Source organism: Phaethon lepturus, unplaced genomic scaffold, assembly GCF_000687285.1.
Source record: "Phaethon lepturus isolate BGI_N335 unplaced genomic scaffold, ASM68728v1 scaffold48334, whole genome shotgun sequence".
Lineage (NCBI taxonomy): Eukaryota > Metazoa > Chordata > Aves > Phaethontiformes > Phaethontidae > Phaethon > Phaethon lepturus.
The window spans coordinates 2141-17738 of record NW_010534936.1 but is presented as its reverse complement, the minus strand read 5'-3'; the positions used below and the strand labels follow the sequence as shown (position 1 = coordinate 17738).

Genomic DNA, 15598 nt, shown 5'->3' with positions numbered 1-15598 from the left:
GGGCGTGAGGGAGGGCAGCCACCTTAACCGGGCGGTGCTGGACGGCTCGGAGCCACAGAGGAGGCTGCTCTGTGACAGCTATTCTCCAGCCCCTTCATCCTTCCCCATTTCTCTGTCCCACCCTGAGGGAGCCTCCTCGCTGTGGTTTTGCTGTGTTGGGATGCTCTCAGGGTTACTCCCCTTCTGCTCTCTGCCCACTCTTGCCTCCATGTAGCACTTCCCCCTGGGAACTCTTCCTGGGCTCAGCTGAGTGCCCGTTGCTCCTGGGAGGTCACCAGCCCATAAGAAGTGTTTGGGCAGAGCCAGGCTGGAGGGGGACTGTGCCACATCCATTCTTGTATCCCCCACAGCCGCACTGGGTGACCCTACTGCGATGGTGCACAGAGAGCTGACAGGAATGAGCCTTGTATATGCATTGCTGGGATTTGGCCTGGATTATTGTCCAGGCATTGGCTAGGAAGATGTGGCCACTGGGCCGATTCCCTGCATTCTCCTCTCTTGGCACTTAGCATCTGAGAATGCTATGCCAGCAGTTAGATACAGAAACCATACGTATTATTGCCCCACTAGATCTTAATTTGTGCTTTCTAAAAGGTTTCCTGAGGAGCAGAACCCAGTGACGGGCTCCCCAGTGTCCAGCACCAGCCCTGCCTGAGGATACACAGGCTCAAAATCAAGACATGGGACAAAGAGCCTTGCGCTGTTTCCTGGATCAACCACGCAGTGCAAGCACACTTCTACCTCTGGTTGCTACAGCTAGTGGGGGGGGGCACAGTTGCATTAGATGCTGCAGATGTAAAACACATGCCAAGGGATGCCTACCACAAGATCCTAAAAGCTTCCACAGGACCAGCAGAGACTCCCACCCCCGCCATGTGGGTATCTGTCTACAGCAACACAAGCCAGACTGGCAGTGCTCACTCACTAGCAGTCTTCACATACTGTAACGATACGCACTGGAGCGTCTGAGAAGATGGAAATAGATAAAATGCAACAAAGTGATCCCCAGCCCACCTCTAGGCACCCAGGGACCAGTCCTTGGGAAAGAGGCGAAGGCAGCTCTGCCCAGGTTCCCAAGCAGGCAGGAGAGGCTGGCCCAGGCACCTAAGATGGCCCTTACCTGTACCCATCTATGAAGCTGGCATTGATGTAATCGGAGCCCTCGACACCCCGTATGGGCTGCAGACAGACTCTCGTCAGCTCGTATGGCATGATGTTCACGAGGCGGTTCTTGAATTTGTTGCATGGGAGGTTGGCACTGATGAAACGTGAGGTATGTGCTTTAGAGTTGGCCAGCAGCTGAAAGAGGAGGACACATGTCAGATTCCTGCGGGGGATGCAGCAGTCGGGGGGCAAAATCAGAACCCTGGCAGTGGGGCAGGCAGGAGTCCCTCCAGGCATGCAGCCACGCTCCCTTCTCTGACTGAGGGACAGGCGCTGGGGACCTGGTCTTTCCGGACCAGACGAAAGGCTCTGCCACCGCGTTATGAGGAGGCTGCACCTGGCTGCTCTATTTCACAGTAATCGGTCTGGGTTTCAGTACCGCGTTGGCCCCTCTGCCATGGCATTACACACTGAGGCACACCATGGTCTCGGTGCTGGTTTTTGGTGCATGGCTGTAGGTGACAGCAGGGGAACCACCTGCACTGACCCGCTGGCACAGCCCCAAAGCCACACATAGTGGAGTGAAGAACCACAGCAGCTCCTTGACCCACAAAGGGCCAGGACATGAAGCTTTGTATCTTGCTGAACCAGGGACACACGCCTGGTGGTGTCAGGGAAGGAGAACTTTCCATCTTCCTACAGTGTCTTGTTATTTACTTCTTACACCAGGAGAATCCAAGAAAAATGTGAGAATTGTGACAGTTTTAGGTAAAGAAGACTGGGTTACTGTGAGACATTTTATGGTTCTCTTTGAGCCCTGTAAACTGGAGTCATGGCAAATGTGTTAGATCTGCTGGCAGACACATTCAAGCAGAAATCCCTCTTTCTTTTTTTTTCCTTTTTCTTTCTTTCTTTTTTTTTTTTTTTTTCCTTTCCCAAAAGACTCTCTACAGCATCTCCAGAGGCACCCTTCTCTCTCTGTGTGGCAGCTGGTCCTTGGCAGAGGCTCCCTGCAGAAGGACAGGGATGCTCTCTGGGGAGTGATGTAGCCATGTGAGGACCTTCCATATCTTGCTCCCCAGGGTTTCTCAAGCAGTGGACACTGCCAGGGCACAGAGAAGGGCACGTTTTATTACTGTTCTAAAGAGACCCTTGGAAAAGCAGCAAAGTTTTGTCTTTCTTACAACAGAATTGCTAGAGTTGAGCCTAATTGTGTGGCTCTCTTGAGGGTTTTCTCAGGGCAGGTGTCACCATGAGATACTAATGCAGTATGTTCTACTGTCCCAAGCCCAGGACTCCAGCAGCTCTGGTAACCACATGACCAAGCTACTCAGCTATTCCCAGTTTATGCAGTAAGTCAATATTTTGCCTCTCCTGCTCCTTTGTCACTTGGAGGGAATCCCCAGGGTGAAGCTGTGTTGCTGCAGTTATTTCACAGCCTGCATGGTCTGCTGCCTCCCTGCATGAGCTATATTCCTCTGCATGAGTTCACTGGACTAATGCACCTCATCTGAGAATATGGGCGCTTACCAGAGCTCACTTCCATCTCCAAGGCTATAATAAATATCTGCGGTTGTCATTCACAGATACAGATAGCAAAATGTGGGTTTGGCTCCTTAAAAACAGTGTGTACCTTAAAACACTGCCTTCACCAATTCTAGGCACTGAGGCTTGGTGTCGAGGTGGTTAAAAGATAACAGAGCTCAGCATTGAAGAAACGAGACTATAAAAATCTCACATATTTAAATTGGAGCCATTTCCAGACAAGTTGTTCACAGTAACATCAATTATCGCTAACACAATCTGCATCTGATTTCAGATGCAGCTCCCGCCGCACAGTGAACCTAGAGCAGAATGTGCTGCTGAGAACTGCGCATCCATCTGCCTTTTATATCCTCCCCAGAAGCTGCCAATCCAGGGGGGACCATGGCCGACACAAGCTTTACAATTCAAATGCATTTTAAATCACTGTCTACCTGGTTTAGAAACACACAAAAGAATAATTGTCTGTAATCATCCATGGCTCTCCTCTCCCAACCCCTGACGAGTGGCTCGGTGGGGCTGTGTGGGCAGAGACAGGGTGCCGAGGAAGGGGGGTGCTGAGGCTCTGCCACCAACCTTGAATTCCAGCTCCATTGCAGTAACGCTCTCGCCTGGTGGCACCTGGGTCAGCTTCTGGATGTGAGCAAACAGGTTGCGTGCAGGCACCTCGGTATTGCCACACGTGGCTGCCTCCAGCAAGGCCTCGTGGATGAAGATGTACTGATCCTCTGTCTGCACCATGTAGTTGCGCTGAGAGCGCATGCACGTCACGTGGCCATAGATGTCCACAGTCTTCTCATGCTTCATCCGCTCCAGCATGGCATCAATGACAATGAAGCAACCAGTTCGGCCCACGCCGGCACTGTAGGAACAAAGCACATGGCCCGAGATGACACCGAGTCCTACAGATGCCATGCAAGGTCTGCTGTTGCTTAAGAGAGCACCCAGACCTAGAGTGCACAAAAGGGAGTCAAGGCTGCTCCCCACACTGAGGGCTAACGAGTTGAGCCCCAAACAAGAGGTGACAGGAGGAGCGAGGGAGAGACCCACTGGAAAATGTGGGAGGCTACTCAGCCCTTCTGCTTGTCCACCTTTCACTGATGGAGCAGAAAGGACACGGTGTCACTTTGTTGGTCCCTGCAGTGGCTGGCGGCACCTCCACAAGGGAAGGAGAAATGTGTTTAGCGGGCAGGAGAGTGACAGCGTATGTGTGCATCAAGTCAGAAGACCTGAAGTCCAGGCTGGGCGCTGGCACTGGTGAAGCCCGTAATTTCAAGCGTGCTTGTCCCCTAACCTGGGTCACTGTTTCCTAATGTATAAAACGAGGACAGACAGCCTGAGAGGGGAAAGCAGAAAGGTGAGGTCACACATGTCTATGCTGAGCCCTTGGCTCAAGCACCGGATGCCTCTCCTCATCTTCTAGAAGGGCAGTGGCAATTCCCAAACTACTCACCCTGAGAGCACCCTGAAAACAACAGACATGCTGTCGTGACATGTAAACACAGGCAGAGACAGGGAGCTAGACATTTCCTCATTTATGGTACAAGTCAGATCCTTAACAGGGCTTTAATACAGCTTGTTTGTGTGTTAATTATACCCCACTCCCATCTGAGATGGAGCATGAAAGAAGAGCATTAAACACTGCTGGTAAGGCGTATGCTGGAACAGCAATGATGGAGTGGTTTGTTCAGTAATAGCCCCCACTCGGCCGATATAGATAAATCTTGCCTGGATAAGATGCTGAGCCTTAGTAGACTAATATTTTGCTAAAAGAGCTGCCTTTCTACCCTGCAGAAGAGTTCCACTGTAAATACTATGTATGAATGTTTGTAGAGGTCACGGCATGTGTGTCTGTCAACGATGTGCCTCTGAAAGGTACCACCTTCGATGATATATGATATCATGATATATGCTGGGCACATATCACTTCATTTTTAAATGGTACTTGCAGTTTTGCAAGAAAAAGTGTTTTCTGAGGCTCTCCATACAGCAGTGCCATTTAATCTGGCAGAGCAGTAGCAATACAAATGTCACCACTGCATTACAGTGGCGGGTTGCTGTCCTGTTCCCAGCCCACGCATGCAGTGCAGGTTACGCTACCGTGAAACCTTCCCCGCAGGAACAGGAGGCTGGACAGGTTAAAGCTCCTGCAGCCAGAAGGCACGCGCTCAGGTGCAGCTTCGCAAACACACAGTCCTACCTGCAATGGACAACCATGGGCCCAGCATCCGGTGGGTTACAGGCCTTGACCCGCCGCAGGAAAGCTAGGATTGGGGTGGGGTATTCTGGCACCCCGTGATCGGGCCACGCCATGAACTGGAACTGCCGCAGCTCTCGCTTCTCGCTGGAGCCATTCTGTTGAAGACAAAGTGGAGTTTTTTGGTATGAGAACAGTCCCATCCTAGGATGGGAACCCACTGATGGGGTAACATGGTACCCAGCTGGCTGGGTGGCAACTGGCATGTAATGCTGTGTGTGATCGTGCATGTATTGGGCTTTTGCCACTGAAAATTTGGAGGCAAAATGTGGGATGCTTGCAAGGCTTCTGTACACATAGATGCTCTGCGGAAAGCCAGCCGATACAGAGAGCAGAGCAGTTCCACAGGAGTGGAGCACATTGAAGGGAAGGTGAAAGACTCCTTCCTGCACAGCAAGGGGTCACTACCCGCGTCCTCACTGCATATTCAGGGCAAAACCAGACACCGGGCATGGAAGGGCCACAGCAGACAGTTCCCTCCCTGCTCCTCTGCATCATGGGTCCCTCTGGGACGGCTGATGAGCTGTGTCTGCAGAGACTGCCCTCCTCCTGTCTTGACTTGGCCCAGTGATGTATGCAGCGACGCAGTAGGACTGGCTGGGTGACTGCTGGGGGCGAGATGCCTTCCTGGGGCGTGAGTGCGTCCCTGTGGCACACTGCTGTGCTCTCTGCCAGTGTGGCCCAGGCTCAGTCACACACAGAGGCAGCCCGCTGCAAGCCTGTTTACATTGCCGTGACACACTGCTGCTAGCACTGCCCCCAGGGATTTCCAAACACTAATGAGGTATGCGGCAGGCAGGAGAGAAGGGCTTGCGTACACGTCAGCATGGCCCCTCCATTTGCATTATTAATGACAGGAGTCCTAAAGATTCACTGCTTCCCATGTTGTCCCTCTAATGGGAGGACAGCTGTTCCACGTATACTCGCCAGAGGCAAGCATGGCCCCCGCTCTGGGGCCCATCACAGGGTCTGAATCATACAGGAGAGCATGAGGTGTCCTGGCCAACATCCAGTGGTAGCCAGATACACAACCTGCAGCTGGACTCCAACTGCAGCCCAGCTGTGAAAAATGGCCCATGTGTGCACTAGCCACATGCTTGGCCAAGCCAGGCACAGCCAATGGCCTCTGCCTGTGGGCCACCCAACACCCTGCAGCATTGGGGAGCAGCTCGGCGTTACCTGGAGCAGGAACAGCCCAGCCAGCGCCATACCTTGTACAGTGCAAAGGTGCGGACGGTGTACGTCGCCAGCTCGACTGTGTCCAGCAGGGTCACCTGGATCATCCCATAGGTTTCTGTACCCCGGCTCGGCCAGTACTGGTCACACTTTACCTGTGGAGAGTAGAGGAGAAAGGGTCAGTGTTTGGCTGCTGGTTGGGGCATTTGGAGTGAGGAACAGGGCTTTGCCCTTTAAAGGCTAAAGACAGAAAAGAGTCACTGTGCAGGGGCCCCCCAAACACCCAGATTTCCTTCCCTCAGAGTGTCCCAGTCCCCAGCAGAAAGGCAGCACACCCTGGCCTCCTTTCCACAAGATTCATATTCAAAGAGCGATTTTTTTTTTTTTCTGGAGCCACTGGTGTGAAGCGGCAAAGGGGGCCAGGCCACCAGATACAGCAGCAAGAGCAGCACCAGGTATGACGACAGTGTGCAGCAATTGCTAGCAGTGATTTGTGCCTGGTGTAATTTTTCTTCTGTACCTCCTGTTTGGGAAGATGGGGGTCTTCGGGGCTGTGCTTGCAGCATCCCTCTGCCTGAGCTCTGCCTGGATGGAGACAAGTTTGGCTGCTGCAGGGTGGTGGGAGGAGAGCTGGTGAAGCAGGGCAGGGGAAGCAGTGGTTTCCCTGGGGAAGGCTCTGCTTGAAGGGCAGCCAAGGTGAAGGAGATGCAGCCTGTATCCCCACCAGCTCCCTGCTATCCCGGCCCAAAGTCCTCGACCCACAGCACTAAGCTGAGACAGGACGCAGCTCTGAGTCCAGCACAGTACACAACAATACACCAACAAGCACTACCTTTCCCCATAACATCCATATTCCCCAGGGTGCCTGGGCCAGGGTGGCCCCAAGGCAGCAAACCACCTTGGTGAAAGAGGGGACACAGCCAACACCAGGCCTCCAGCCCGTCCAGGGGGCTGACCCTGCCACCCTTTCTGCATTGCTGTAGGTTCAAGTGCATTGAGCATCCCCAAGAGATGCCAACCTGTCCTTCTGGCAGGTGGTGCAGCCCTGGAAATGTACATCTTCCTGTTGTTTCCAAAACTGCTCTGCAGCAAGGCACAGATGCCAGCTCAGACACAGACACAACTTGTTCTCCCTCTGTGAGAAGACACAGACTGGCCAATCCACCCCTTCAGCCCCCTCCCGCAAGCAGCACTGTCCCATCATGAAAACGCCGCTGCTCCCTAGAAGGCCCCTGCCCTGCAGCATCCTTTATTCCTCCCTCCCAACTCCACAGCCAGAGCACTCTGAGCTACTGGTCACGGCTCCTGCTGCAGCCCATTTGGCAGAGAGCCCTAACACACCCCCAGGGCCCCATCCCTCTGCTCCCTTCATCTCCCTGTTCATCCCTCCCTGCTCACCTGCTGATGCCCTTCTCCTCCTCCTCTTCGCAGCCCAGTGTTTGCAAACTACTCCTCTGGTTTTGCTCTCTCCAGCGCTAAGCTCCCTATTTAATCTGGCACCCTGAGCATCCCTATTTCATCTGCCACGTGGCTCCCCTGCCCCATGGAGCTGTGGTGCTTGGATGACAGGAGGAAGACTTAATTCCCACCCATGTGCACTGCACTGAAAATGATTTCCCACCCTAGGAGAGAGGAGTGAATGGAAGATCATCTGTGCTTGTCAAGGAATAGTAAACTTAATTATTAACCGAGTGTGTTTACAGGGGAATGTGTGGGAAGGGAAACAACAGGCTTAATTAGAAATCAATGAAGTTCTGCCTTTTAATTGAAGGCACTTAAAGCAGAGTAGGGCTTGTGAGAGCCAAGAGCCCTCATCCTGCACTCTGGCTGCTGGAGTGCGGCAACCTGGGGTCAGAGGGATGCATCTGTCCCTGCTTTTTTGGGGTCTGCACCCAGTAAGACAGAAGTGCCTGGGGCAAGGATGCCTCATGGGGTACTGCAAGCACTTGCCTGCCCAGAGCTGCTCTGCTGCCTCCTGCCCAGGGTCTCCTGCCGTTCAGGCTGCTGTGCTGCCTTGGATCTGTGCTCCCAGCATGGCAGGCCCTGCACGAGTCTCAGAAGATTTCTCTTCCTCACTTAGCACAGAGCAGCCTGTTATTTTATGGTGCCTAGCTGCAGAGCGAAAAACTCTGAGGCCACAAACCTTACTTCACAGCTAAACTGATCCTATCCTCACAAGCGGGTGGCAGCTGCATCTCCAGCCACCTCAGTTTGCCTTGCCCGGCTCTGGCATGATGTGACCCCTCTCTAAAGGAGGTGAGGGGAGGGCAGAACGGCATCCTGCAAATGCTGGGAACAGCTGCTTGCTGTGTCCCTTGGTGTGGTTTGCAGAGGACGTTGCAAGGGAGCAGCACAGCATGTCCCCCTGCCTGAGCTCGGGGAGAGCGGTCCCCTCCTGCCACCCACACGCTCAGGGCTGTGTGTGCTCGAGCGCAAAACAAACTTCAGAGGAGTTCCCTGTGTGGGATAATAGCAGCGCCTGGGCTGGTAATTGAAAATTATTTATTCACGACCAGATAAGAGTCAGTCACATTTTCTGCCAAATTTGCCCATAATGTTTATGCCCCATTTTCAAGCTCTGTAAATTTTATGCTGAAGCCGACGCACTGTGGCACTACAGCAGATAAGAGATGTTTTCTTGTGGCAGTGCTTGCTTCTCATTAACTTAAGGAGCACAGTAATGTCCTGAACAGCCATTTATTGCAGCTTTGCTGAGTGGTTCCTGTCTCTCCCCTTTGATGCCTTGTGCCCAAGAGCAGCCGGATACCTCTCCTTAGCTCGAGAGCTGTGCTCTGCTCCCAGCCCTGCTCGCAAGCTCCAGATGGCATTGCTGCCAGCCGGAGTGCTGGAGCGGGACGCAGCTGCCAGGCTCCCCTTTCCACAGGCACCAGCCTCTTTGCACCCCTGCCTGGGCACACAAAGTGCCAGGGGAGATCACACCCCAGGGATGGCTGCTTGGTGCTCCAGGCTGGGAACAAGCCACGGCGCTGCTCTGGGAGACCTTGCTCTGCTGGTCTCTTGGGGATAGCCCAGGGTAGGAGAAATTCTGCTTTTAATACCGCTCTCGTGCAACACACCCCGGCTGGAACACGCCACGCTCGCAGCTTCGGGAAAGCTAATCTACAATGTGTGTTTCTGAACTGCCACCAAATGATTCTGAAACTGATTGTAAAGCTTTGAAGGCAGCTAAATTGCACAATCCAGCCATTTCTATCCTTTATGTGCCTCTTGCTTTGTGAAAACATGAAAAAGGGAGGATGATTTGGACCATCAAGCCAGCTGAAATTGCAGACCATAAAAGCTGATGCTCTTTAAAGATTTTCTTCCCCCTGCAGCTCAGGAACCCTTTAAAGCAGTGTCACACCTACAGGGCTGCAAAGCTGCTGCTGGTCCCGGTCGGCTTATCTACACACAGCACTGCTGAGGGGGACGTGGGGAGCTTGCTTGGGAAGATGGCAGAGCCTGCTCTGTGTTAGCCATCTCACCATGAGGCCTTGCTGCCCATCCCAGGCTCTGGAGCTGGACAGACAGTCCTGTGCTGAAGCCCCTGGGCATGGGGACTTTCAAGCAAGGTCACCTGTGGGTAACGCTGTGACACCATGTGGCTGCCTGGAGCAGTGCTGTCCCACAGCAGTGTGAACAAAAGCAGGCAGCAATGCTGCAGGGACCCAAGGGATTGCATCAGATGAGGTTTGGAGGCTCTAGAGTGGAGTGAACTGTAAAACAGCGACTCATGCTGAGAGCTGGGAGCAATGGGCAGTGACCGCAATCTTCCTTGGTCCCAAAAAGGTGGGCTCCTGAGTGAACTCTAGCCATCACCAAAGGGGCGTGAGGAAAAGCAGAGCAGGAAGGTGGCTGAAAGCAATCCTGCCTTGGAAAATGCTGGAGAAGCCAGCAAAAAAACCCGAGAAAATAATATCCTGCAAGTCCACATCCCAGCTCCCCACCAGGGCCCACCCATGAGTGGGTGCCCTGAGGCACCTACACGGTCCAGCAAACACATCGAGGGAAGCCCTTGCTGTGCAGGGCTAGTTGGACTCGTGAGTGGCCAGGATTCTCCACTGCCCCCATGACAGGGATTCACAGTGCCCGTGCCGTCACCAGAAGCCCGACCACACGCACTGTGTTTGGGACAGAAACCAATACTGCAGGAGGTAATTGCAGGATGACATGACAGGGAGCGTGCTGGGGGGAGATAACACATGGCTCAGCAGCACGGGCATCTTGGGCAAAGACAAGTGCCTGTGGGGTCAAAGGAAACCTTTCATCTTTCAGAAACACACACCTTGGAGTGCCTTCCCATAACTAAGCAGCCCAGAAGTTAAGTGAGTCAGGACATTGGGCATGGATTTACTTGGCAACCTAAAAGGGCTTTTCCTTGTACTTCAAATATATGCTCCGTCACTGAAATGTGAAGGCACAAAAAAGTTCCCAGGTGCAAAGAGCAGTTATCAGCAGCTTCGGATGTTGCTCAGCCCATGTGCCCAGCCCTGAGCTGCAGGACGGGTCAGGTTAATTTACCTCCCTGTTTGGGCTGGGGTGGGTGATGGCGGCCGTCAGACAGAGCAGGCAGGGCTGCGCAGCGGGAAGCACAGTGCAAAGCTGGGGTTGGAACCCTAGAGGCAGCTGGTCCCTGAGGAACACTATTTTTCCCTGCAGGCTGTAGGGCATTTGTAGAGCCGGGGAAGCCCATGAACAAAACCTATTTTTGTACATGCAGGAAAAGCAGATCTGTTTTGCCACAGCAATCGGTTGTTCCAGCTGCTTCCTCCTAGCCAGCGTGGGCTAGGACACCCCTGTGAGCATTTCAGTGCTAAAGCTTTGAAACAAGGGGAGAACATGCGGGCAAAAGTTTTAACTAAACCCAAACCTGACAGTTTCTGCTTCTCAAGAACGAGCTTATTGGGCTAAAAATAACCAGTGCTTCGCAGCTTGAGTGCGCAGCCCCTTCTCCTGCTGTTGGCATGGCAACACTAAAATATTCTGCAAGTACAAATGCTCACTGCTAAAATTTTACTTTTAGGAACAAACTGAATCACGAGAGGCAGAAGCTGTCTCCTGCTTAGGCAGGCTTTGCTCAAAGGGTGCATCTGGGCATGGGCACTTCGGTCACAGCTTACGAACTCCTGCTTCAGGGGCTGAGTAAGAACCTCCGTCACAAGACACCACAGGCATCATCCGCAGAGAGAGCTCCTGCTCCTTCCTCTCCACCTTGTGCCTTCCCCACGGTTTGCAGGCAGCTTTGCATTTATTACATCAGAATATCTAATCTTGGCAGTATGAGCCAATCGTTTATACATGTTGTCATTGGACAAGACACAAATTAGTCTTGTTATTGCAATGAGACCCCGTCAGCCATTCCCCTGCGTTGCCAGAGGTGCCAGGGCTCGGTCAGGCTGCAGGATGCTGCCGATACCACCTACCCATTGCAGCTTCTCAGCTTCTGGGATGCAGTCCCCAGGCTTTCAGGGACTGTCGATACTCCCCATTTCAGAGCTTTCCCTTCTCCCTTTGGTGCAAGTGATGCGGGCAGGGAAAGGATGGGTGTGCACGCAGACACGCAGGCAAAACAGGGGTTAATGAGCAGCACAATGACAGGAGGTTTTGCCACCCTTTTGCCCCACAGGGATATGCTTGCAAGGCACTTGTTGCTGGGGTGCCTGCAGCAGTGAGCCACACTACCAGACCTGCCTCTCCCTGGATGCACTTACGCTGCCAAGTGTTCCCATCCCTCTCTCCTGCACCCACCACCAGCTCCAGAACAGAGAAGAAACACACACTGTACCCTGGACTTCTCCTCCAGCCTGGTCATCATGACTATAGTTGCTGTTCTCTGTTCCCACACCATCCTCCAGAAGTCGCTGAGGGTTTCTGGCAGAGGTCCCTGCGTGGCGATGTAGGCATTCTGCTTCCGATACCCATCAATGTAATTGGCATTGATGTAATCACTGCCTGGGACCCCTGTGGAGAAAGAGGACGAAGCGTTACTCCAGCAGCAGCCCGTGACCCTGTGCCTATCGCTCTGCTGGGTCCTGCAGGCATGTTCACAAGGCTCTCGACAAGTCTCCTTTACAGGGTGATGCCAGAATCTCTCCCAGGGATCCTGCAAAGGACAGGGATGATGCTTGAACAAAGAAGAACCCTTGCAACCCCCAAGTTAATGCAACAAGCAGTCAGCACCAAAGCAGAGAGACAGCTGCCACCCGCAGACAAAGGGAAATTCACGGGCAGAAATATCAAGGAGCTTGTTTGTCCCCAAGCAACTGATTGAAATAATTGTCTTAAATTCACCAGCTATTTGCTATGTTCCTACAGCACCTTTTAAAAATGAGGCTGCTGCATTAGCTTGTCTCTGTTAGCAGGTCATGTCAGGCGGGGATGTCCTCCCATCCCTCCTGCAGGGACAAGTACCTCGGAGGTGCCTGAGACCTTCCTCCTACCACCACTGAAACCCTCCTCAGCGTGAGACCCTTGCCTGGTGGCGGAGGCTGCTCCAGCTCCCAGTCTGGCTCCACCACTTTAAGGAAGGAACTTTCTTGTAAAGGCCTTTAAAATGCAAACACACAGTTACTAAAATAAATGTGGCAAAGCAGAAGCCTGGGGCTGTGTTTCCAAACCCCGCTCAGCATGGGCTGCCCAGGCTGCAGGGTGGGAAAGCAGCAGGAGTCTCCTTGTCTCCCAAGAAAAGTGCATCTGCATTTCATTAGGGGAAGAAAATAAAGCTGAGGGTCCCCCCCTCACCCTTTTGTCCTGGGTAATTTTCTACAGGTCCCAGCAGAAACAAAGTGCTGGTGGCTCTGGGGGAGCAGCAGCAGCTGGAGTGCAGTGCCTGGCTCCCTTGGCACGGGCGGCAGGGACCTGGCAGGGCGCTTTGGGAATGGTCCCCAGGAAGACACAGACACTACTTACAGCAACTGAGTCAGGCTGGAAAACAGGGAATCCCCCCTGTGCTCACCCCACAGCTGTCTAACAGGGTTTGCCCATGATCAGGCATACCAGGCCTTCACAGAGCTACTGCTGCTTGACAGGCCTTGCTGTGAGGGACTGTTTGGACACCCCTCCTCCCGCAGAGGATGAGTGGGGCATTAGCATTAGAAAAGACTCTTCTATCCCAAGAAAAAGGAAGCTAGTGACTACAGGGACACCTATGCACAAAGCCAGGCTCCAGTCTCTTCCCCAAGCAGAGGTGCATTGAATTAGCTGCCTCTTCCTCGTCCCCTGTAAGTGGGCTCAGCTCTGGTGTGCAGAGCTGGGTGCTGATTTATACAACAGTGGGGACGGGTGAGCCTGGGTTTCAGCACCTGGGCTCCAGTTCCTCTGTGTGCAAGGGGACTGCAAAGCATGCACTAAAAGCATATATTAGCCCAGATGTCAGATGTGGGGCTGGTTCTTGGAGCCACGGGGGTCAGTGCTATGAACACTAGGGCCTGATACATCTCCTACAGAGCACAGGGACATGTGGAGCCTGATGTCCCAGGGAAAGGGGCACCCCTCATCCTGTGCAGCTCTTGGCACTTGGGAGCAAACACCAACCAACAAGTCCCAGAGGAAGATACCGGCCCTGCGGTTGTGTTGGGGCAGAAGGTGTAGGGCTAACAGTGCCTTTTCCCACCATGTGCTGAGGAAGGCAGCTGAAGTCACACAGCGGGGCCAGTAGCGAGAAGGGAGGCTGCTGGAACAGACACCTCTGCTGGCACCAGCACTAGCAAGAAGCAACCACACGGGGCACACTGCTCTGAGGACACTGGGAAAGCCAGGGCAGCTTTGCAGAGCTTTTCCTCTCTTCTTGCCAGCCAGAGCACACATCTGCTCATGCTGATGCTGGATATGTTTCTCTGTGTTTGCCCCTGCTCAACTGAGAACAGGAAAAAAGATGGTCCCCTGCTACAACCAGGTTCAGCTGCTTGCTGGGGTGCCCACTCCCGAGTCACTCTTACCATCGATGGAGGTCAGGATGACACGTGAGTGGTCATAGGCGATCACATTTGCATAGCGGTTTTTTGGCTTATTCACTTCCAGGTTGGAGTTCTCCCAGGTGAACTGCTGCCCCGGATCAATGGACTGTGGAAAGAAAGAGAAGGAGGGGGTCAGGAGTGGTTCCAGCATGGCGGGGCGTTGCAGCACATGTGCGTTTCAGTCAGAAAATCTGCATCTCCCCTAACATTTCTCCCCAGGCCAGATGCCGCTTCTGTGGGTGTCCTCAGCAGCAGTGTCAAGCCAAACCACACTGAAACCCAGTCCCCTGTGGGACCTGCCTCCTACGACCTGTGGCCAAAACAGCCCCTCGCTAGGTCAGCCTGCTGCAGATGAGCCTTCACCTCCACTCTCGCTGCGCGCTCATCTTTTCCTCTGGAGCTACCCATCAGCAGAAATTTGGTCGTATGCCAGGACTCCGCAGAGACCTGACTGCGCAGTTCTTGACCTAGCTGTTTTATTAGCTGTTGAACTGCAGTCTCCTGAAATATAGCAAGCCCTGGGTGTCTTGTGCCTCAGGAGCTTTGGGTATTAGTGTCCTGCAAGACAGTGTATGAGCTTCTGCCAGGTTAACAGTCATGAAAATTGATAGGTTACTATCCACTGCTCCAGCTACTTATGCAACGTAAACATCTCTCGATTGAGTTAATAGAGTGACACAGAACTATAAACCTGGAGAAGAGATGTGGTTATAAATCTTGGCCAAAGGCCTGCACACTATGCAGCTGCCTGAAAAGCACACATCCCGATCCCACCTGCATCCTGGCCTCGCACACCCAACGCTTCTCCCACGAGCCATGCGCTGGTGCACCTGGTGCATGGCTCCTCCATGATCAGGCAGCCCCTTCTCAAAGCCCTTCCTGTCTTCGTCCATGCACAAAACAAGGTGAAAAAAGACCATCCCCAAAGCACCCCTCTGAGATGGGATGGTGTCTTTGTCTGAGAGATACATGAGGCACCCAGACAAGACAGCTGCCTCATGCAGGGACTTGCTCTGCACATGCAGCCCTGGGCAAGCCCGGGGCAGGCAGCTACAGCAGAAATCAGTCAACCCATTAACCCCCTCCCCCCGAAATTACCAACACAGCCAAAGCCTTCTTAAAATCATGCTCCAGCTCAGGGTCCCCAAAGCTTTGCTGGCCCACAGGCAAAAATATCAAGCAAACAGGCCAGGGGAAGCACCGCACCTTATTCTCTCTGCAGGCATCCACGTTCATCGCTTGGCAGAGAGCCATGTCAGAAGGTTTCTCAGGCAGTAAACCGCCTGTGAGTCTGTCGGCTCTGGATCAGCTGTGAGCAAAAGGCTGCGCTGGGAAGCACAGCTCCCCGACCGGGCTGACCTGGACAGCCCTCACAGTCCCTCTGCTCAGCCCCACCAACCACCATCTGTGTGCATGGTGACACCCATCGCTGTCACCTACTCTCCTGCGCTGTTGAGCAGGTTCTACCCAAGCAGCTGGCAGTGGGTGCAGGTACCCAGCTTGAGCATGGAGCACAGGCGCTGCCTGCATCGCTGCAGCAGCCCCGAGGGCTTTGCGGCACATG

At 53.4% G+C, this 15598-nt stretch overlaps 1 protein-coding gene across 1 annotated transcript in view; it reads right to left on the bottom strand.

Annotated features, from left to right (window-relative positions):
* The window catches only part of PTPRF (protein tyrosine phosphatase, receptor type, F), a gene marked incomplete at its 5' end in the record, with an annotated part of 17884 nt that extends 3744 nt beyond the window's left edge, over window positions 1-14140 (bottom strand). The window contains 6 exons of the mRNA XM_010285648.1: window positions 1121-1299; window positions 3223-3508; window positions 4847-5001; window positions 6115-6234; window positions 11865-12040; window positions 14017-14140. Coding sequence (XP_010283950.1) covers window positions 1121-1299; window positions 3223-3508; window positions 4847-5001; window positions 6115-6234; window positions 11865-12040; window positions 14017-14140 — 1040 coding nt within the window. The remainder of the gene's footprint in view (window positions 1-1120; window positions 1300-3222; window positions 3509-4846; window positions 5002-6114; window positions 6235-11864; window positions 12041-14016) is intronic.
* Window positions 14141-15598: the final 1458 nt, after the last annotated feature.